This window comes from Nannobrachium achirus, assembly GCF_963921795.1.
Source record: "Nannobrachium achirus genome assembly, chromosome: 20".
In the NCBI taxonomy this organism is placed as follows: domain Eukaryota; kingdom Metazoa; phylum Chordata; class Actinopteri; order Myctophiformes; family Myctophidae; genus Nannobrachium; species Nannobrachium achirus.
The window spans coordinates 7,165,436-7,189,200 of NC_137827.1; the positions used below are offsets into that span (position 1 = coordinate 7,165,436).

The window sequence follows — 23,765 nt, forward strand, 5'->3', positions numbered from 1 at the left end:
GGTGCTTGATACCACACTGAACTAAGCGTAATCAAGTGAATGCTGGAGATGTGGCGTAACGGCATATATTTCTACACAGATTGCAATTCTTTCAACATAAGAGTTTGGGCATAAGAGTTGAATGCTGCCTTCAGGTATGACATGGAAAGAGGGGCATTTGCATTTCTTTCACCATCGTAAAAACTGCATTCATGGTCTGGAGAGGGAGCACTTTTTTACAGACCGGTAAAAGGGCTCAAGCCTCCTTTGATGTCTATGTGTGCACGTGCCTGCTTTGAGAGAGAGAGGAGAGAGAGGGAGAGGGAGAGGGAGAGAGAGAGAGAGAGAGAGAGAGAGAGAGAGAGAGAGAGAGAGAGAGAGGGAGAGGGAGAGGGAGAGGGAGAGGGAGAGAGAGGGAGAGGGAGAGGGAGAGGGAGAGGGAGAGGGAGAGAGAGAGAGGGAGAGGGAGAGGGAGAGAGAGAGAGAGAGAGTAAACGGAAATATTGATCAGGACAAAGTTGCTGATGAATTTTCAAAGAGATGAACTGTATACACTGATGATTTTGCTACCTTGCACCCATATGCTGTAATGTAAACACCACTGACACACACACACACACACACACACACACACACACACACACACACACACACACACACACACACACACACACACACACACACACACACACACACACACACACACACACACACACACACACACACACACACACACACATTGAATCAGAAAAAAACAAGAAAACCTCACTGGAGATTAAAATAGTAAAAAAGGAGTTGATGGTGCTCTTGGATCAACGGTATCAAGGCATAAACAAGAGAAAGAGGCGATCCTGGCACTCGAGGTAAAAGGAGGAATAAACCTATATTGTATTTAAAAGGCTACTGCCAACAAGACACGAGTGCCTGTATCGCCTCTTTCTCCTTTTTACACACACACACACACACACACACACACACACACACACACACACACACACACACACACACACACACACACACACACACACACACACACACACACACACACACACACACACACACATTGAAGCTCTGCTTTCAGTTGTACTGCTGCTGCTGCTGCTGTGCTGGAGCTGGTGTAGTCAGGGTTATCATATTGGTATGTGGACCACTGCACCACATTACACTGTACTGCACTGAACTGCACCGCAACACACCGCAACGCACTGCGCTGCAACACACCACATTGCAATGCACTGAAACACACCACATTGCAATGCACTGAAACACACCACATTGCAATGCACTGAAACACACCACATTGCAATGCACTGAAACACACCACACCATGCTGCATGCACCACAACAGTGGTTCTCAACCTGTGGGTCGGGACCCCCAGGGGGGTCCCCAAATTATTTTGGGGGGGGGGGGGTCCCCAGATGATTAACTTAACGTGCAACGTTGTTTTCTCACTCGACAGTAAAAAAAAAACAACATAAAGTTTAAGTGTATAGAGTGTATTTGTGGCGGAGAGAGTCGCAGCCCCAGCCTGAAGCCTCAAAAGTCTAGTATCTGCTCTTGTTCCATAAGGATATCCCTATGGAGTGATGGTTAAGATATTGGACTTTCACGCGGGAGACCCTGGTTCGATGCCGGGTGGGGAGGTTCGGATCACCTCTGTTACATATGCGCATTTATAAAGTGGCAATTTAAGGACTTTTTTAATACCTCTAAAATGACAAATTAAACATTGGCCAAATTGACAAATATTAGAGGCAGAAATTGTGAAAATAGCAGATCGTCAGGGTGGGGGGGTCCCCAGTTCAAATATGATTATTTTGGGGGTCGCGGCCTGAAAAGGTTGAGAACCACTGCACTACAACACAACACAACACAACACAACACAACACAACACAACACAACACAACACAACACAACACACTCCAACACAACGCAATGCACCGTAAAGCAGTGCAACTCAATAAGACACAATGCACTGCAATGCAAACACAACAAAATGCAAACACAACACAATGCAAGCAACGCACTGCAAGAACAGGAACATTTGAATCACAGCAGTGGCGTCAGTTCAGCAAAAGCTAAGGTATGGCAACATCACTGGTGTCATGCAAAGACACGTAGCAAAGACCTGTAGCCAAGGTATGGCAGCTGCCGTACCTTGCCATACCCAATTGACACCTCTGAATCTCAGTCAAAATCACTTTTTGACATGCCCACAACATACTGCACATTCACATCATGAATTAAAACAATATGAGAAATCATATCAGATGATGCACACTGCACATGCAGACAGCTTGCCTGCCAAGCCACACAACACAAGGCACACATGTAATCATCAAATCACAACAAACAACACAGAAACATGTTATATAATTTGCCGAAAAGCTTACTAGGATTAACTGTTAGTTGACCTTGTATCCGGGATTTGTACTGTCATGAAACTGTACTTTTTTCCCATGCAACCTAATCAATCAATCAATCAATCAATCAATCAATCAATCAATCAATCAATCAATCAACCAACCAACCAACCGACCAACCACATAACAGCAAACAACCAATAGAAGCAGCCATGTATCAGCTTAAATCAGGGGTCTTCAACAGGGGTTCTGGGACCCCTAGGGGTCCTCAGAGTTACTACAGGGGGTCCTCCAAATCTTTGTGTGATAGAAACTTTTTTTCCCCTCCTTTTTTACATTAACCACTTGAACCCTTAGCGTCCATTTTTGGAGAACTTTAGCCAAAAATAGCAGATCTACAAGCTCACAACGCCTCGCACTGCGAGGTGTTTGAGCTTGTAGATCGGCTATTTTCGGCATAGAGCTTTGGTGTAGAGGGCAAAAAGAGCAGACTAAGTACAGAGTGAAAGGTCGAGTTCATTAAGTATTGACGGTTCAAGTGGTTAAAGGAGCTATAGTCAACTTTTTCATTGTAGGGCCGACACTTTGTTTACATCCTAGTCTATAGACTAGAATTAGCCGCAAATTGCAACACTAGATTTTTTTATAATGGGATGAATCTAGGGTTGCAATACCTCCCATAGGCAGCCGATGCATGAAAACAGTTTTTTGCTAACTGATTGTATTAAACGACTTCAAACTCACCAATATTGTAGCTCTATGGAAAGCTTGGAAATTACTCTTGCTAACTGCAAAGTGTTTGTTTCTGAAAAATCCACCGAAGAATTGTTATGATTTATTTTCTGTCAAGAAATCCGAGCAGACATGGTTTATTTTCTAAGTGCTGAACTTCGGAAGCGCTCGTCTTCTATAACGCCATGTACCGCTGCCTCCTGCATAATGTGACATTTAGAACCAGGTGGTCACAGGACCGTTGAGGGATTTTCCACGAGCGCTTCCAAACTCCGGGACTTAGAAAAAACCAAATTTCTTGGATAGAAAGTAGCTCCTAACATGTCTACTGTGGATTTTTCTGAAACAAACACTTTGCAGTTAGCAAGAGTAAATTCCAAGCTTTCCATAGAGCTACAATATTGGTGAGTTTGAAGTCGTTTAATACAATCAGTTAGCAAAAAACTGTTTTCATGCATCGGCTGCCTATGGGAGGTATTGCAACCCTAGATTCATCCCATTATAAAAAAATCTAGTGTTGCAATTTGCGGCTAGACTAGAATGTAAACAAAGTGTCGGTCTGACAATGGCCAAAATGATTATTTTATCATTATTTTACGCTTTTGTGGTCATTTTTGAATAGAAACACATATATGAAGCTTATTTCTTTATAAAATATTTTCAAAACATTATTTTTAATTTAGCATCTGTTTTTCAAGAAAAAGTTGACTATAGCTCCTTTAAATATCTGAAAACACAAATTTACATGATTCCAAAATACACTGATGATTGTGCTGTCAAAAGATGTAACTATATTAACAGGTTGTGGGGGTCCCTGCTTCATCTCTCTCTCTCTCAACTAAGGGGTCCTTTGGACTAAAAACGTTGAAGACCCCTGGCTTAAATGATTAATAACATTACCTGACACAGCGGCCAGCCAAGTTTGGTAAACATAAAATCCAGTTCAGCCTACCAGAGTGTTGTGGAGATGTGCGTGACTTCACCAGGGTTAGTTTGCATGGTTGATCTCCTCCTTTCACCAGTAAATCCAAACATATTACATGTGAATACTTCTACAGCCTTACTAAAGGGCAACTTATGTGTCTTCTCTCAAGCCCTGCCATGTCCTGAGCAACTGTACATTAATGTAAAACAAGGCACAGGAGCACAGACATTCTTTTTTTGTCCATGGCATGTAATCCGGTGTTACACCAAAAGTGGTCACCTATATAATTCGGTAGAATGATTAGCAATAACCGTGGACAGCGACGCATCGGTGGTCGGTCACATTTCTGCGTGTAACAGTCAGGGAGTGGGACCTCTGCAACACCGCGTTGCCTGGTTGTGCGAGAGAAACAAGCAACCAGGCCTATGAATACGTGGACAAAATGTATCGCTTATAACAAGCGAGACTGGCAACGCCACAAGCAGGTAAACACCTCAGATGCTAAAGGCAACTAATTTCCCCCCTGCAATATTGAATATTCCGAGGATAAGGTTAATAATAATAATAATACACTTTATTTGTATAGCACCTTTCATGACATGAAATGCAGCTCAAAGCGCTTTACAGAAAGCACAAGTGTTTAACAGAAAAATTACACTTGATTATAAAGCAAATAGAAAAGTAAAAATCAAACCTCGGTTCGAAGTGAAGCGGTGAATCTTAGTATAGAATTAATTGTCTGGAGAGCCGGTATGACAGCCGGTATAATAGGTTTTAAAAAAATATATAAAAAGTCCTGCTTGCTGGTCTCTTAGTTGTTTGTCAACTGCATCCCTCTATAATTATTTCAGTTTCTGTTATCTTTGTGGCCTACTAAATTTTTCAACTTCTGCTAGATTTTCAATGTATTTACTCTTGTCAGCCTTAAAGGAGTCATCCAGACCAAAACACATATAGGGTTAAATCTGTCTTTTATCATACCCCTTTATACCTGCTTTATTCCATTTTTTTCATAGCTGCCCCTGTTGCTAGATTTCGGCAGCCCCTGTTGCTAGATTTCGTCGGCCCTCTCATAACTAACAGAGTGTATAGCCTTTATACTAGTGCGGTTATTTCTTCAGCTTCAAAGTTAGTATTTTTTTATTGGATTGTGTTTACACAACGTCCTGAGACCAACCAAACCGCTGTTTTGACCTCACAGGCACCCTTACTTGTCAAACCGACCCCTCCCTCCCCTCCCTTTCTAGCCTCTCCTCTCCCTGCTCTGGTGCAGAGCAGAAGCCGTTTGACAAGTAAGGGTGCCTGTGAGGTCAAAACAGCGGTTTGGTTGGTCTCAGGACATTGTGTAAACACAATCCAATAAAAAAATACTAACTTTGAAGCTGAAGAAATAACCGCACTAGTATAAAGGCTATACACTCTGTTAGTTATGAGAGGGCCCGCAAAATCTAGCAACAGGGGCAGCCGAAATCTAGCAAAAGGGGCAGCTATGAAAAAAATCGACTAAAGCAGGTATAAAGGGGTATGATAAAAGACAGATTTAACCCTATATGTGTTTTGGTCTGGATGACTCCTTTAATGCTCCTTTTTACCATTCTGTTAGCATCTGTATATTCTTATTGTTCCTTTGCTTTTGCTCTTATGCGGCTATTTGTCATTGCTGCAATAGGTGAGACCTATTGCATGTACAAGACAGATAAAACCTGAAGGCCAAATTATCATGTGAAGTTTGACCAATCCTCAAAGTATCCATTCATCTGACCGGGAGGGACACCGCACACATATTCTGGACGTACAGGACAGATAAAGCCTATTCATTCTGAACTGAAATGACCATATATGGACATGGGACACACATTTTGCTTTTTGAAAAAGACTATTCATTCTGGACTGATATTTTGCACGTACGGGACAGGAAAAACCTGTTCATTCTGGCCTGGAGTGACCATATATGGACATGAGGTGACATACATTGTGTTTTTGAAAAACCCTGTTCATTCTGGACTGAGGTCACCATATATGGTAATTAAACGGACATTCTGTTTTTGAAAAAGCCTGTTCATTCTGGACTAAAATGACCATATATGGGCGTGATACACACAAAGCCACTCATATGAAGCGGTTTTCACCGCTTCAAAAACATAAAACATTAAAAAACATTTAAAACATCAGTAAGGTATTTTCACAACAGTGCGGACATGAATAACAGCACAGGGATTTAAATAGGTTTAGGAATAGGTGTGGTTTTATTAAGGTTAAGTTTAGGAATAAGGTTAGGTTTAGGCATAGTTTACTGAGGTTACATTTAGGAGAGCCAGGTAGAGACCGGGAAGAGCGTTTCGGTATTCTTCACGAATAGCATATATTTGACAAATTGTCAAATATAAGAGGCAGAAATTGTGAAAATAGCCGATCTACAAGCCGAACGCCTCGCATGTAGATCTGCTATCTTCACTATAGAACCGTGTTATACAAAATGTAATGCCTCAACTCGTGCTTGTCAGGGTCGGGTGGGGTGGGACCGTGGGGGGTCCCCAGTTAAAATATTATTATAGATCAGGGTTCCCCAATTCGTTTTCCCCAAGGGCCGAATTATGTCTAGGGTGCCAAGCCGAGGGCCACAGCATTGCTTGGGGGCGACGGTGGCATTCCCGCTACTCCAGTGACAGTTCAGATATCGTTGTTGTTGGGTGAAAATCTTGTATGTCCAAAACAGTTCGTTTTGCATTTATCATTTAAAAAAATATATTTAAACTAGTGAAAACAGCCGATCTACAAGCACACAACGCCTCGCGGTGCGAGGCGTTGTGTGCTTGTAGATCTGCAGTTTTCACTACTTTTGTGCGACGGCCTTGTACGATGAAGCAGGGCTTTACTATTTGCAAAAGAACGTGCACATTTGGAAATACGAGTTTCCACCCGACAACGACGATATACTAGTGTTGGTGCTATACTCTTATACTACTGTATATATTACTGGGGTTGGTGGGGGTCAGACAGTAGCCCCTCGCGGGCCGCAAATGGCCCGCGGGCCGCCTATTGGGGAACCCTGTTATAGATTATTTCGGGGGTCGTGGCCTCAAAAGTTTGAGAACCACTGCACTACACCACTGCCTTAGGGGCCTCTCACCATCTCACCCCCAGCACTCTGTACTCACACACAAATCCCAGGCTGCAGCAGCACATATGTGGCGGGCCAGCGGAGATGTACACTGACCATTAGTCTCCATTCCACCGCCGAGGCAATGGAGTGCACTGGCTGGGAGCGAGCCCTGGGGAGCAGCTAGAATTACTGAGGTGAAAGAGAGAGGCATATCAAGTCAATGGTCCGTCCTTTGCAGTATTTATAATAGCCATTAGTCTCCTGTTACCGGGCCGCTGCCGCGTCTTTGGACAGGGAGGGGGGATTACATCTCGCTGAGTTTTTTTTTCTTTCTCTCTTTTCCTGGAGTTTGGTCCAAAACGAATTAAAAATGTATCGAAAGAGATCTTTTCCAGGACACCGTGAATGTCCAGGGAATTCGAGCAGTTTCGTGAGTGATGCAGCAATGCGTTTATTTAAAACGTCAAATCATTTCCAGATAATCGAACGCTTTTCCGTTGTTTTAGAAGCAGGGTTTCCCTATAGGGTGCCACCATGCATGATGCCAGTCCAGGAGATGCCGTGGAACACCATAATAGTAACATTTGGATATTTACCGATACCAGTAAGACTCCCTAATCGGGAGATAAGTGACCGTCAGGTCGCATGTATAGTATATACACATTAATGGTGTCTGCAAAAAGCAACCTCGTGGTGGCGCTAGAAGAGGGGCATGTGAGAAATGAGTGGGTGGAGGTTGTGGTTTGCCAGCCAAGGAGTGTGTGTGCAAAGTTTGGTATGAATAGGGGCAACGGTGCCGGAGATAAGAGTAGGGCCAAAAGTGTGACTTGACGTGGCAGACGGAGGGACTGACAGACGGTTTTCATCACTTATGTAATTATTACAACTTATACAACTCATTTAAATATGACTTTTAAACAATAAAACTTAAACTTGAGAATCAGTTCTAACCAAGAGGATGTTCTCTCAAGTCTCTTAGTCGTCCAGGATTCAAGTACAAAGGCCTTGAAATGGTTATATTTAAAGAGCTGGTGCCATAGTTTTGTACTTTTTCCTGTGTCTATGGGGTTATCATTACTCTAATGGACCCCCAGGTGTGGTTATAATATGCAAATATGTCTTCCCTGTGTGGTTACTTCTTGAAAGCTTGAAAGCCTCTGAGTCAGCAAACATTAGAGAGGTTGTGCCGCCAGACGGCACCCACTTTAAAGAGTGTGTAAAGTTGCCAGAGCCGAGCGGATACTTAAGGCTCCAAGAACAGTCCAAGATTGTCTTTAAGGGTTTTCATTTCTCACAACACCTGGAATCTTCAATGCAGCTTACAGTGATTTCAGGTCACAAAAATAATACCGGACAAAAATACAAAAAAAAGAGCAATGTGGAATAATAAATAAATAAAACAATTCCCAACTGGGTAAGAACTCCCTTCAAGGACCTGTAGTCTCTCTCAGGGATGTTATGATAGAAAAATATTAATATCCATTCAGGGTGAAGTCAACCATTTATTGAAGAAGATTCAGCAACAGAGAAACAGCATACACAGCATCAGAGAGCTCTGGCCTGCTGGCCAGAGCTTTGCCCTGTCGGGCAGAAGACCTTTCTGAAGTGTCATGTGGGGACACCTCTTATACACCAAGGTGCTCTCCCTAGATGGAGAGAGAATCTACAGCTATACTAAGTACCATACAGTATATAATAAGGCTGACTGGTTAAGTTGCAATGACCATGTATTCAGCAGCGAAGTGTGATGTCACTTCCGTGAAATGGCGTGAAATGTCGCCCTCTACGGGGTTCATGCTGGTATTGTTTTGTATTCAAATCGCCATTGAGGAATTTGCGATGACCGCATATAAGAACTGTGTTAAAAATATAAACACACCATGTGCGCGGACATGCTCTCAGCGACAGTCTGTCCCAGACACGAGTGTCTCTCTGTAGTTTCCAACATTTAGGACAGCGTTGATTACATTTTCTCTGACAACAGGCTATATCAGATATGAATGAATATCATAAACTATGCAGAACCCCCCCGCTGACAGAAACGCGCACATGGTGTGTTTATTTTTTTAACACAGTCCTTATATGCGGAAAACGCAAATTTCCCAATGGCGATTTGAATACAAAACAATACCAGCATGAACCCCCTAGAGGGCGTCATTACGCACAAATGACGACATGGCTTTGTTTCTCTATAGCATCACTTAGTACAGATTTTATGCTGACACAAAGGAGAAGTAGAAGTCACAGTCCATGGATGTCAGCTGTTGGATTGACAGCTGCAGGCACCTCCAAATTAGTACTTTGGCGTGTGAGATTACAAATACTATAAATATTTCTACCACAATGTCTCTGTGTTCCTGCCACCTCCAACTAACCTGCATGTCTGTCCCTGTAGCCTCCCTTTAAATAGGGAGTGGATCCTACAGGACACAGCCCAATTAGTAACAATACTTCCAAATACTTCCATAAATAACCCACAGCTAAGAGTAACCTACGCATACGCCCAATGATGCGTTACAATTAACTCCCGGGGTGAACTTCAACTTAATGACATTTGAACAAAGGACCTGAACACACACAAAGCATAATAGTGACACCCCTTTCCTCCACAGCCCTTGGCACCTCCCTAACAGTTTTACTGCCAGATGTTATTATTTATTTATTGGGTCTTGTGCCAGCAAAAGCAGCTTACCTTTGCGAGGTTATAGACAAAGATCTATTTTTTTTTCTCATTACATAGTTCACTTTGGTCATACTAGCAGTAGAGGGCAGCCTCATGCAAGAATTAATGTGAAATGGCCGCGGTAGGCTCCCATCCGTCCAGGCCACTAAATCGCTACAGAGCAATAGACCCAGAGAAAATAACAAGGAAGCGTTTTGTTACTCCATTGATGCTAACGTCCAGTGGGTTTTTGAAAGCACTTTTACGGGAGATGTGTTAACGGTACACACCTGTGCGACCCCTCATCAAAACAAGGTACAAAAGAACGAGCCAAAGAACGTACAATTGGCATCGCGCCGCCGTGAAAAATGGGACGAACGAGAACGTCCAAAGCGGTAAAAGAGTTAAACAACGATTGCCATCAGCTGTGCAGCTGTGACAATTCACCCTTTGTCAAGTCCCGCCCATTGTCCCGCCCCCTCTTCATACCCATTGGTTGCTGTGTCTTGGTGGGACACTTGGTGCATGGACACTCCATCCACTACCATTTTAATTCAGTTGCTTTGTATTGTTATTCTGTGTGTTCAATTCTAATTTCAAATGTGGTTTCAGTAAAATGGAGCTGCTCAGTGGCAGTAGTGACTCAGCATGTTTTTAAATGTTTTTATTTTTCGTTTTAGCAAATTCAACACAAAAAAAGGCAGAAAGAGCCTGCTGGTTGGTCAGTCAGAGACCAATAGCAAACAATAAGTGCATATACAGTTCAATACACCAAGTTTAAAACCGTTAGTCCTTGCATATTATAGAAAGCAGTCAGTTGTATGTGTGTATAGGGCACAGGCACAATATGCATTAATTTGTATGACGTTTGTGTACCATTTCTACAATCTATGATTGGCTACGATCGGGATGGCGTGTCTCTCTAAATCCACGGTCTCTGTTCTATCGTTCAGGCATCACCACGGTGCTGACCATGACCACCATCAACACCCACCTGAGGGAGACGCTGCCCAAGATCCCCTACGTGAAGGCCATCGACATCTACCTGATGGGTTGCTTCGTGTTCGTCTTCCTGGCGCTGCTGGAGTACGCCTTCGTTAACTACATCTTCTTCGGCCGCGGGCCGCACCTGCAGAAGAAGGTGGCCGAGAGGCAGGCCAAGACCAACAACGAGAACAAGAGGGCGCTGGAGGGCAACAAAGTACAGGTGGGGGACCAGAAAAATGCTGCTTAACTCATTTAGTGCCACCCTTTCACCACTAGAGGGCGCCCAGTGGCCATAGAAAATCCCATAGAGATATGCTGGTATATGCAGAAGCCCTGCAGCCATGACTTGCCTGAACACTTTCCTTTGTGCATGTACAGGAAGAGGATGAAGTTAGCTTGAAGTTAGCTATTGGCTACCAAGCATTTTAGAAGCCTTATTTTCGTCAACTTAGCCATGATTAAACCTTGCACACCTCATGCATGGGAAAAAAACAGAGAAGAATGAGCTCTAAAAAATCCAATGCAATCCTGGATTGCATTGGAGTGGATTTGTGCAGTTTGTTCACAGCTTTCAAACAAAAAAATCCGATTGGAAATCCGTTCAGGCATTCTTGAGATAATCGCCATTATGTTTTACATGTTATGTAAACAAACATGGCTGCCCTTTCATTTGCTTCGTTCTATTGTTTTATTGCGTTTACCGTGCTAAAATGTGGGGCATGCGTGCGCATGGGGGCATGCGTACAAGTGGCTAAATATGTATTTTTAGACACAATAAGCCAGCAGTTTCTTTATTGCTATTTACAGTAACACTTCTAGCCCCCATAAGTCACATCCAACCATGAAAGGTTGCGTTGTACGCATGCCCCCACCGACTGTAATAAGAATCTCTAAAACAATAGAAAGAAGTAAATCAAATAATTTTAACACTCATCTTTTATATTCTTTTTTTTACAATCTAAAATATGAACCCTTGTTGTAAAAAACTAAAGTTGTCCTTTAAAAAACTTTATTTTTTTTAGAATTTTCTTTGGGCTTTTTCTGCCTTTATTGATAGGTGTACAGTAGGCCAGTGGTTCTCAACCTGTGCGTCGGGACCCCCAGGGGGGTCCCCAAATTATTTTGGGGGGTCCCCAGATGATTAACTTAATGTGCAACATTTTCTCACTCATCAGTAAACAAACCGACTTAAAGTTTAAGTGTATAGAGTGTAAATGCACATTTCTAAAGTGACAATTTAAGGACTTTGTAATACCTCTAAAATAACAAATTAAACATTGGCCAAATTGTTCAAATATTAGAGGCAGAAATTGTGAAAATAGCAGATCTACATGCTCACAACGCCTCGCGTTGCGAGGCGTTGTGAGCATGTAGATCTGTTATTTTCACAACAGAACCCTGTTATACAAAATGAAATGCCTCAGCTCTAATAGTGCTCATCAGGGTGGGGGGTCCCCAGTTAAAATATGATTATTTTCGGGGTTGCGGCCTGAAAAGGTTGAGGACCACTGCAGTAGGCTGACAGGAAACAGGGAGAGAGATGGGGGGGGGTGACACGCAGCAAAGGTTGTCAGGGTCGGGACTCAAACCTGCGACGCTGCGAGGGCTGGATTACCAGCCTAGGTCTCTGGACCACTACCCTTTTGGCCCAGGACAAAAATACATTCATAATGCAGAATTTACACCAGATTTATTTATGTCCTATCCAATGACGAGGTCGCACTACAAAACTAATAATGACACATATCATTCTGTAACTCTTATCTCTGTATTTTAACCTTTTATGTTTTTGTGTAAATCAACGCCCTGCTTGATCATACAGTACTACAGCGTCGCACAAAAGCATCGTATAATGATGATAACAGATCTGCAAGCTCGTTTTGAGCGTGTAGATCTGCTACTTTTGGACATTTTCTTATTTTGAGTTTTGGACATAATAATGAGGATTCCGAACGACCAGATTTGTAAGTTAACGCAATTTACATTTTCACAAATCTCAAAGTGTTAGGAGGCATGAAAACATTAGCATAAAAACAACAAAGGAGAACAAAAAATACACACTGTATTTAGGACCATTACTACAAGCTAAAAACGCCCGCTAAAAACCTTGGTAAAATCGGGCATAAGGGAAAAGTCCTAAGGATAAAAGAAATAAGACACTTTGTTAAAAAGTATTGTGTCCATTTTGTGTCGTAGACATTGGTGCTCTGAAGTGGTCGGGGAGAGCGTTCCATAGACGTGGGGGCGGTAGAGTTAGTTTAGTTTATTTTGGTCAATTATGTATGTAGTAACATGAAATTTAGATTTAATACAAAAAAAAAGAAGAGAAAAAAATAACCACATTTCTGACCGAAAAGGTAAAGAGGCTGAAGCCATAGCATAGTTCGCCTACCCTTTACAAAACAAAGAAAAGAAAAAAAAAAAAAAAGAAAAACGGTGGAAACAGAGCAAAAACAGAGGCAGCAGAGCAGAATGCCCGGGCAGTCACCCGTGGAGCAGAGCTTTGGGTCCTGGGGGGGAGAGAGAAGAGGTGTTGGAAGATTGGAGGTTTGTGTGGTTGAGGAATTCTTTGAGGCAAGGGGGGTGGGGTGGGGGTGGAGGTAGTTGGGGGGTAGAGGGGAGGTGGTTTTTCGTGGATGCAGCGATGTGTCAGAAGGGTTAGATCTTGTATTCAGTCCTGGGGGAGAAGATGGGGAGCCGGTGGAGTGAACGGAGGAGGATGGGTGTGTGCAGAGGCGTCAATTGGGTATGGCAGGGGTATGCAGCACAATACTCCTATCTGGTTCAATACCATTTAGGAGAAGGCGCGCTCTCTGCAGGAGTCTTGTGGAGAGGTCTGTAGTTTTTTTGGGTGCTGATTCATGTAGAACTTGAAATGAAGGGAATATCCGCACTCTCTTGAATTATGACTTTAAGAAATATTTATTTATTTATACATAGGCACAGCAGCAGCAGTCTATCTAGAGAAAAGGACGTGTTTCGGCCTACAGGCCTTCCTCAGCGTTTCAAACTATAATAAGTCAGTTAGAAGTGACATATATAGCCAAGCAATAGGTTACATCTGTATCTCATCAGGGGAAAATGGTTACCTCCCATTTCTTTTACACAATTTCATTTTTACAATAAATCTATAATAAAAAATACTTAAATAATTTACAATACATTCAGTTTCCACAGTCAGTGCAGTCAAAAAATTCGATTTACAAAAACAATTCAATAATAATTCTTCATTCCTTCCTTTAGGAAACTCTGTATTAAGAACATGGATCCAGTATGCTTACCTCTGGAGTAGTAACTTTCTCTATCGCCTCCTGTTCTTGGGGTGTTAACTAGTTGCAGCTGCCATACCCTGGGTCCAGGGGGGAAAATAAAAGTGACTTTTAAATATAAATCCATGAATGTATCTTTGTCTATTCTGCGCTGGTTATTATGTTGTTAAATTACAGTAAAATAACTACAAATCCAACATTTAACAAAATGGTCACTTTAACAAGGTATTATAATTATATTCTCCACACTTGTATTCTCCCCATCTTGACACAGGTGCAATGCATTATTGTTAATCGTGGCACGTTTACTAACATGCCAAGTTTAGCTGCACTGCAATATCCAGCCCAAGAAACCGTAGAAACCTGTGTAAAAAAACTGACAGAACTCGTTTTTTTTAGACATTGTGAAAATAGCAGATCTACATGCTCACAACGCCTTGCAGCGCGACGCGTTGTGAGCATGTAGATCTGCTGTTTTCACAATAGAACTGTGTTATACAAAATGTAATGCCTCTTTTCCATGAGGACTCCCATCTTTGCCATACCCTAGCTTTTGCAGAACTCACGCCACTGGGTGTGTGATGTGGTCGTACTGTACAGTAGATACTGTATTTTCACACTCTCATCATCAGGATCCTAGCAGCGCTATGCACTGATGAAGCCCCTGGAGGCTCTTGCTAGGGATAACCCGATGATGAAGTAGTAGTGTGTGCATTGCAGTAAAGGGCGTGGACAAGGTTTTTTCTTTCAGCATCTGGCAGGGTGTAGCGTCGTGGGACGTACCTACAAGCTCACAACGTGCCGGCCCGTGGATGCAGCACGTTGTGAGCTTGTTATTCTCATCAAACTATGAATGGAGCTATACAGTATGTCCCACCACGGTGCCAGAGGTTATGAATGAAACCCTGGTTCTTTTACCTCTGTGAGTGAGACACTCGCCATGGGAAACAGCGCGAGGACAGGGACGAAGAAGAAGAGGTTTCTGCTCGACAGCAACGATATGCAGCAATAATACATGACATGATCCATCATGAGGTTTTAACAATGTTATTGTAAAGGCTATAAAGTTCTATTGATGTTGACTGTCCCTCCTTAACACTTTCCCAGCCTGGCCAGAATGGCTTGTTGTGGACTAGCCGGACATTTCTATTATTGTATTATGATCTGAGACATAATATTATGATTATAAGCATCAACGCGTCCCCCGTCCTTCTAGGATGGCACCATTCTTTTTTTTTCTTCTTTCGATCTCCCGGTTTAAACTCACCAGAAGTATCTCGATCTGCATTGGCATATAGTGGGGATTTTGGCGGAGTCGTCTTCCCCCCCATGTGCTTCGCGTGCACGATCTGTGCACATCGAGGTAAACAAATGTAATCCAGTCCGTATGAAGCCCCCATGTCAACTTTTACCTGGTCGAAAACATCACCGAGAGATGCTATGCTAACGCTTCCTCCTACAATGAAAGTGAACGGGAATTTGGCTATAGAGAACGAAAAGCTACCAGAAGCACTTTCGGTTCAGACGGTTGAGAGAATGATCCTTTTAGATCAGCCGAAGAAGAGACGGAGGACAGCTACCGATCGTTTTTTGTTGTTGTGATAATTATCATTTATTTCGGTTTTAACGACCTTGTACGGAAAATTCCGGTCGGCTAATCTGAGTACAGAAGAAGTACGGTTTAATCCGGTTTTAATATTAAGTGGCTCCACGTGGCTGAGAAAGAGTTAACTTCATAAAAAAATATAACATGCAACTGATTTGTTTTTGCCCATTTGTTCAATCATTTCACTGCAAATCTAAATGACCACTACCTCTCCCTCTCCCTCTCCCACTCCCCACCCCCGCAGGTGGACGCCCACGGCAACATCCTGCTGACCAACCTGACCAACGAGATGGGCGGCGTGGGCGGCGACGTCATGATGGGCTCCCTGAGCGACCCGCGCGCCACCATGTTCTCCTACGACAGCGCCAGCATACAGTACCGCAAGCCCATGACGTCGCGGGACCTGTACGGGCGGCCGGCAATGGACCGGCCCCTGGGCCCGCCCAAGAAGAGCCGCCTGCGGCGGAGGGCCTCGCAGCTCAAGGTCAAGATCCCCGACCTCACCGACGTCAACTCCATCGACAAGTGGTCCCGCGTCATCTTCCCCATCACCTTCACCTTCTTCAACCTGGTCTACTGGCTCTACTACGTCAACTAGGCCGGGCCGGGGCGCTGCCACCCGCCCGCCCGCCCGCCGCGCTGGCACTTTATTTTGGCTGGCTATAGGGTTCTTGTACAGAGAAGAAGGAGGGCAAAGAGGGGTGAGGGGCGAGTCCTATTCAGCCCCCGCCCCCCCCCCCCCCACCCACACCTGTTTGTATACTATTTGGCTGTGAGAGGAGAGGAGAGGAGTGGCAGATGTCTTTTCGATGTAAATACAATTTAATATACGATATATAAATGTATATAAATATATAAATATATATATATATATATATAAAAAGAGAAGTATAATTTAATAAATTCTCTCACTTTTTGCTGTATTCATCCATACAAACCTAGGAATAGAGAAGGGGGGGATAAAAAAAATAATAATGAATTTAAGACGCGCCTAAAGAGGGCGTGCAGACTTTTGCATTTATAGGACTTGGAACTTTGTGCCAAATGAACTTTAGAGACAAAAAAAAAATCATTAACGTAGTTAATAGGCAATGACGATATTTAATTTACCGGAATATTTTTTCCCTTCCTTAATTTATCTCACTCTTTGCATGCAGATCGAACGCAACTTTTATTTGCTTCTATATGGTTCGAAAACGACGCTGAAGAGAGAGAGAAAGAGAGAGAGAGAGAGAAAGGGAGAGAGAAAAAGGGAGGGAGAAAGAGAGAAGCAAGAGAGGGGCGACAGAAAAAAGAAAGGCGCTTTTCTTTCACTTGGTTTCAAAACTGATGCTGTGTTTTTTTTTTAAAGAGGTGGTGCCATGATTCCCCCCCCACATGATTATCAGGTATTATGATTATACTAGGAGGAAGATTTGTTTCCAAAAAAGTATACAGAAGAACTGGGTTTTTTATGTGGCCACACCCCCAGTTCATTAAGTATGCATGGATGTCATGGTGGGTGGTGACCTAGCTGAAGTTAGCCACACCCCACAGTGTTGGGTGAATGGAAATTAGGGGAGGAGTTGATACTGTGACATACTTAGTATCTGTGTTTTTTAACTGACACTTTTGACCACAAGGTGGCAGCCTCCAAGAGAAAACAAACAAATACCAAGAGAATACATCATTTCTCATAAAAACCACCCCAGGGGGTCTAATGAAGTACTTTCAACCTCCTAGACACATGAAAAACAGAAAAAGTACAAAACTATGGCACCACCTCTTTTAGCAGTTGCTAGTGGCTGCCAAATGAAATGTCACCGGGTTCTGTGATGGAACGGAAAGAGTTTTTTTTTTTGTTTTTGAAATCCGTCTGTGGCAGTTAGGGTTGGGATCCAGAACCAGAGGACCAACATTGAGGAACCAGGAATGGGTTCCATCACATTTGGAACCGTTTCTGGAACAGGGTTTTATCACATTGTCAGAGCTGTTATGTGGTCTTCTATACAAGAATAATACTGCTGGTTCTCAAACGCTACATTTTTTGACCACCATAACTCTGAGAGCATACAAATTGAACCAAATGGACCCATTGGTACGCTTTCAAGAGTTACAGACCCATATTAGGAATATTTAAGGTTCACCCCCAAAATCAGTTACACAACCCATGGAGAATTCATGGATTTTAGTTTTTGTCCCATCCCTAAGCTATAAGATCATTTGATGACCAGCAGTGATTGGAGACTCAAAGGAGATTCTTTGTGTCTCCTAACGGTTACATGAGGGTACTCAGGAACGGGACAAAAAACTAAAGCCATCTCCATCAATTCATGTCTCCACGGGGTGTGTAACTGACAGGACATAAGTCATTTTTTTGGGGTGAACTACTCCTCTAAACGGAACCTGCTAAGGAATCGGACCGTACCGCAGTCGTTAAAATCCTCAAGGATCCCAACCCTCCTGCCTGTGGTTGAGCTCAGTGCTATGATGTATAAGTTACTCCTCATCGTTGGTGTGTTGAAACCCCTCCTGTTGAACTATGGCGAGGGCCGCCGACACACATTTAAGGAACATTCCTTATCCTTTACCTGCGGGGGAGGCAGAAGCATCCGATTCATTCCCTAAGGAAGTCGTCACATGTTTTGATATGGAAAGCTTTCTTTAAGCCTTCCTTAAGGCTGGTTTTAAGGGAAGAGGATTCCATGAGGAAAGTTGTAGGCAAGCGGCCACGGAGCAGCAAAGCAGCAGGGGGAAGCCGTGATGAGACAAAGGGGCGGGGTTCAACCAACCGCCAACCAATAGGACAACAAGCAGCAGTAAGTCCGCCCGACGACAACTCACAAAAGAACTACACGGCTGCAATCTGCGTCCGCCTCTCGCGGAACGACCCACTTCGTGCAAAGCATTGTGGGAAATGGATTCTTATTTTGATAAGGATCTGATAAGGAAGGATAAGGAAGCGACAAGGAATATTCCTTAACTATGTGAACACGGCCTAAGTCTTCTGTACCTCGGAGAGCACAAGGCTCCTTTGCTCCTCTCTCGTATGACATGATTTGGTTAGGTTTTCTTAAGCTGAGTGCATGTTAACGGCCAGCTTTTTGCACTGTAGAACAACGCCTGTTTCCTTTTACTTTCTATAAAACAAAACAAACTTAAAAAAAAGAACAACGCATCGCAGCAGGGCTCTATCGGGGAAAAAAAACATTCTGTATTATAATCATTCTACGTGTATGCTTTTGAACAATCATTGCATTTTAAGGTAAGTACAGGAACTTGGTGTTTAAACAATTGGAAACCTCTACGACGAATCTCACGGAAAATTCAAAATTTGTATCTCTGAGGATATTCTCACAGTGTCTGTGAGCATGTAAAATGTAATTTTCTTTAAAAGAAATCAGGTAAAGAATGACTTATGATGTCACCACGCTTTCAAAACCACATTAAAAAAAAAACTATTTAAGCCTTGATAACACAAGCCATGTGTGTGTTCTGGCGAAGTCTCCCTGCTCCTCAATGTAAAGGGACAATTAATATACTTGGTTGTTTGCCGATATGTCGTAGTCGAAAAATAGTCTGTCTATACGAGCTCAGCATTGTGAGCTTGTAGACTGACTTCAGACCAGGGCCGTGCAGAGAGCACTGACTGAGTGGGCATGGTTGCTCAAACCTCACAACATTTTTGGGGTGGTCTTTTTGTGGGGGTCCCTTGCACAGATATAAAAAGCTAGATACCTCCCTCTGGTGGGGGGTGGGGGGGGGGGGGGGGGGGGGGGGGTTGGTCAAAGCGAGCTGGCAAGACTCCCAATAACTCTATGCAAGCCTCCAGAATTCTGAGGCGGGGCTCTTCCTTGTGCGTCACAGAATGGGAAGCTCGGTAGGCCAATCAGATGCAGGACTGGCAGGACTACCTCTTTCCCATCGGAGGGGGCAGAGTGCCTTCCGCAGTTCCACAGTTACGCACTTCCGCCAGCGGTGTTTGACCAGTCGCGCCAATGAACTGCAGCGGCGGAGGAGGTATCTAGCTTTTTATATCTGTGGTCCCTCGTGCCATTTCACACCAGAAGTGTAGCTACATACTGTAGAACTTAGCGTGCGTTCTGGCCGTCTCAAATAGGGTTGTTTGCAGCTGCAAGGTTAACGAGGTGGGAGGGCACTTGACATCTCTGCATCAGCTGAAACTAACACTGACTGATTGGCAGCCAGCTCATATAAGTTAAAATCATGAATAATAATTATTATAGTGAAATTAAAATTATTTAGTCAAATATGTTTGTCTTGATATGGGCCACAGAGGTTGGGCAGGCCATTAAATAAGCATCCAACAGACTCCTACAGACTAATTTCAGAGGAAAATACAAATAAAAAACCTAGGGGATGGCAAAGAAAAGGTTACCATTTAAGCCCTTTTTCCGAAGTAACGGAAATAGCTGTTCCACAAGTTCACAACGCATCGCATAACGGCACGTTTTGAGCTTAGATGTGCAATTTTCACTTTGATGGCATGATGCCCAAAACAGGGATGCCCTGGGTGAAGGTGGTTCATGGTATGTTCGCAGACAAGTGTGTAACATGTTCATGGACGGGCCGTGGGACGGAGATGCACTCCGGGCAGCGATCGTGTTCAGAGCAGGGACGTGCTGGGCACCTGATTCAGCCCGGGAAAAAGAGTTGGAGAGGCCCTCATTGCGCGCTATAGAGAGATCTCTCTATAGCGCTGCTGCTACTCAAAGATTTGCCATTTCAGATCATGACAAGTGAAAAGCCAGTGGGCCAATTACATGAGTTATATTTCGTCGTTGTCGGGTGGAAACCTTGTATGTCCAAAACTGTTTGTTTTGTATTTGTATAATTTAAAAAAATGATTTAAACTAGTGAAAACAGCCGATCTACAAGCACACAACGCCTTGTATGATGAAGCAGGGCTTTGCTTTGAGATACGAGGTTTCTGCCCAACAGTGATGATTTGCTTTGTTGGGCCCCCCAGCCCCCAAAATGGAACAAAGGCCGACATTTTATTTTAATTTCTTTCCTAATGGCCGGCCTGGACCGGCCGGGAATGAACCGGCCGTTCGGGAGTTGGCCCGCTTTTCCCAATGGCCAGCATGTCCCTGGTTCAGAGCTGAGAAAATATCTACATAAAAGAACTATAGGTTGTGTACGTAACCCCGGTTATTTGATTTATCGAGCAAGAGGTCTTGCTCATGAAAATGTTTAATTTGTGGTGAAATGCGGGCGCTTGGGAGTGACGATTGTCATCAACACTTCAGGGTAAAGACGTGTTGGGGTCTAACATCATTACCTGCATTGATTACCCCTTGCTCATCTATAGTCAAAGCTACTAGACTGCTACTACTGCTAGCTATGCTTTACCCCACTATTCAACTGTACCGTATAAAACAGATACATTATTTCATCAGGATAAATCAGATAATTAGTGAGGGTAAAGCTGTAATTTTACCCCGGGCAAAGGAGCAACACTTAACGTCAAGATGGAGCATTCTGTTGGCTAGATGTGTTTGTGTGTATTATACTGAACTCAACCAGAAGGACATGAACTGTGCTGGAATAATTATTTCCTAGTTTCTTAGTTTCTTTACTCAATTAAAACAGTGGTGGAAAAAGTTGTACTTAATGTAAGTACAGAACTTCAGTAAATGTACTTAGTTACTTTACACCACTGATAATTACTTCCTAGCCATACTTTTTTTTACTCAAATAAAAGAAGTAATGGGCTACCCACAATTTAGAAATGTTCTGTTAGTAAAAGGCCTCTATTTTGGCATCAAAATGTAGAACTAAAAGCACTCATTATGCAGAACATCAAATGTCTTTGCCAAAAATAGCCGATCTACTGTTGTTGGTTGGTGGGGGGGGGTGTTCCCCCAGGATAGGGATGCTGATGGGGTTCAAGTGGTTCACTTTCATGTGACATAACGATATTAATTTGACCTTGAATGTGTATGTAGATGACGGATCACACTGGACTTTTAATAGTTCATAAACATTAACTATGTTTAATGAAAACATGCCATGGCATTTTTGTGGGCGTGTATACATGTATATTATATGAATATGAGTGTACATGTACGTTCCGATTTATGTAGTCCGTCAGGTGGAAAACTGATTATGTCCAAAACTGTTCAAATTCAAAAATAGCAAAAAATAGCAGCTCAAGCTCAAAATACGGTATGTTTCGCACCGCATTCCGAGCTTGTATATCTGCTACTTTTGTGTCACGCTGCAGTGTGATTAAGTGTTGGGCATTCCTTTACGACAAAACACAAAACAGCTAAAATACGAAGATAAGAGGTCGTTTCTGCCCGACAGTCCAGAACGGACTATGCCGAGTTGTTCTTTTGGTCACAGCAGGAGTACAACAACCATAAGGTATTCCTGCCCTCAAAGAAGGATGTTTTAATCAAAGTGTTTTGCACAAAACCTGGTCAGTATTGCTTTCTTCACCTGCTGCTAAAAATGGACACAGAAATGTCATGTTCCTGTCTGTGGGGATCACTATTCACCTCAATGCAAGGCGTTTGAAGCACCCAGAAGAACGCTTCACTTCAGCATGTTTCTTGATTTGTGCACCAAATGTTGGTGCCCTAATGTGGAAGTCAGAGCATCGAGCAGGCGAACTATAGTCCAGGGTACACAGTAGCATGTGTGTGTGTGTGTGTGTGTGTGTGTGTGTGTGTGTGTGTGTGTGTGTGTGTGTGTGTGTGTGTGTGTGTGTGTGTGTGTGTGTGTGTGTGTGTGTGTGTGTGTGTGTGTGTGTGTGTGTGTGTGTGTGTGTGCAGTACAAACTAGGGCATTAATGACTTGTGACTTTTGCAAGTCGACTCGACACAGTAAAAAGTTTGAGTTGAAATCGACTTTATTGTTTGATGACATCATCACATTGAGGGTGGGGGTGCGGGGGAATAAACCCTAACCCTCTGCTTAATTCCATTGAAAAAAAAACAGTTGGAAAAGGAGAGAATCATTCTGTCCTTGACAATAAACAATCCTACTGTTTGAATGGGGGAAATCTCGCTTTTTGGAACGCACATCATTTCGACAACGGAGCGTCGGCAGGTATCGCTACTCACCCCACGGAGGTTAGGGTTAGGGTTGATTGTCGAAAAGATGACTTGTAGAAATAGCGACACACTCCCGTTTGAATGCTGTACACAAGCTCACATGGAGCAAAAATAATGATGAAAAAATGTTTTTACTTCAACTTTCGACTTTCCCTTGTGGGAGTCGACTTGTGTACTGAAGTCGACTGAGTCGACTTTTCGACTTTTTGGTTAATGCCCTAGTACAAACACGTTGAACAGATCCTTTTCATGTCATTGAAAGCAGTGGTTCTCAACCTTTTCTTTACAGATCAGGCCTGGAACAAAATATTTTGAGATGGGGATCGGCAGTCAAATACGTATATATTTCTAGGGGTCCTTGACATTAAAACGTTTGAGCACCACTGACATAGAAACATAGGTTTTTCAGAAAACCTTTAGGATTTAGAAGGCATGTTTAGATATTTTTTTTGCTGGGGACCCCCTGGCTGGAACCCCCCCCCTCAAGGACCCCCGGGGTGTCCCCAGACCCCAGGTGCACCAGAGACTGACATAATTTGTTGTGTTTTGATGGTGGATTGATGATGCTTGTGTTATCAGGGCTTTAATATCATAATAATAAAAATATTATATATATACATATATATATATATTTAAAAAAAATACACACACAAAGGCTAAACCAGATAGGCTTAATAATGAGCTCTCTTCTCATGGCTGAATATTGTGCCTTTTAACAAGAATCAATATTTTCACAGGGTTTAATCTTATTATCTTTAGTGAGTAGAATTTAAAAAACACGAAGAGCCAAACCTTTTTCTAAAGACAAAGAAGAAGACCTGCGGAAGAAGAGGACGATGGAAGCAAACTGAGAACTGTTCCTTCTCTCAACAAAGCCTCTCTGAAGTCTCAACCAAACGGACTGGAGTTACAGCAGTATACGTCAGGGACGTGCTGGGCCCCTGATTCAGTCCGGGAAAAAGAGTTGGAGAGGCCCTCATTTTCTTTTTGAGTTATATTCCGTCGTTGTCGGGTGGAAACCTTATATGTCCAAAACCGTTTGTTTTGTATTTATCATTTTAAAAATGATTTAAA

General features: G+C 43.0%; 1 protein-coding gene across 2 annotated transcripts in view; it reads left to right on the forward strand.

Annotated features, from left to right (window-relative positions):
* The window catches only part of gabrb1 (gamma-aminobutyric acid type A receptor subunit beta1), a gene marked incomplete at its 3' end in the record, with an annotated part of 160,889 nt that extends 144,664 nt beyond the window's left edge, over window positions 1-16,225 (forward strand). Inside the window, exons 8-9 of one of the 2 annotated variants that reach the window (XM_080750424.1) lie at window positions 10,719-10,972; window positions 15,872-16,225. In XM_080750424.1, the coding sequence (XP_080606550.1) occupies window positions 10,719-10,972; window positions 15,872-16,225 (608 nt within the window). The remainder of the gene's footprint in view (window positions 1-10,718; window positions 10,973-15,871) is intronic. The other variant, XM_080750425.1, reaches the window with a different exon arrangement.
* Window positions 16,226-23,765: the final 7,540 nt, after the last annotated feature.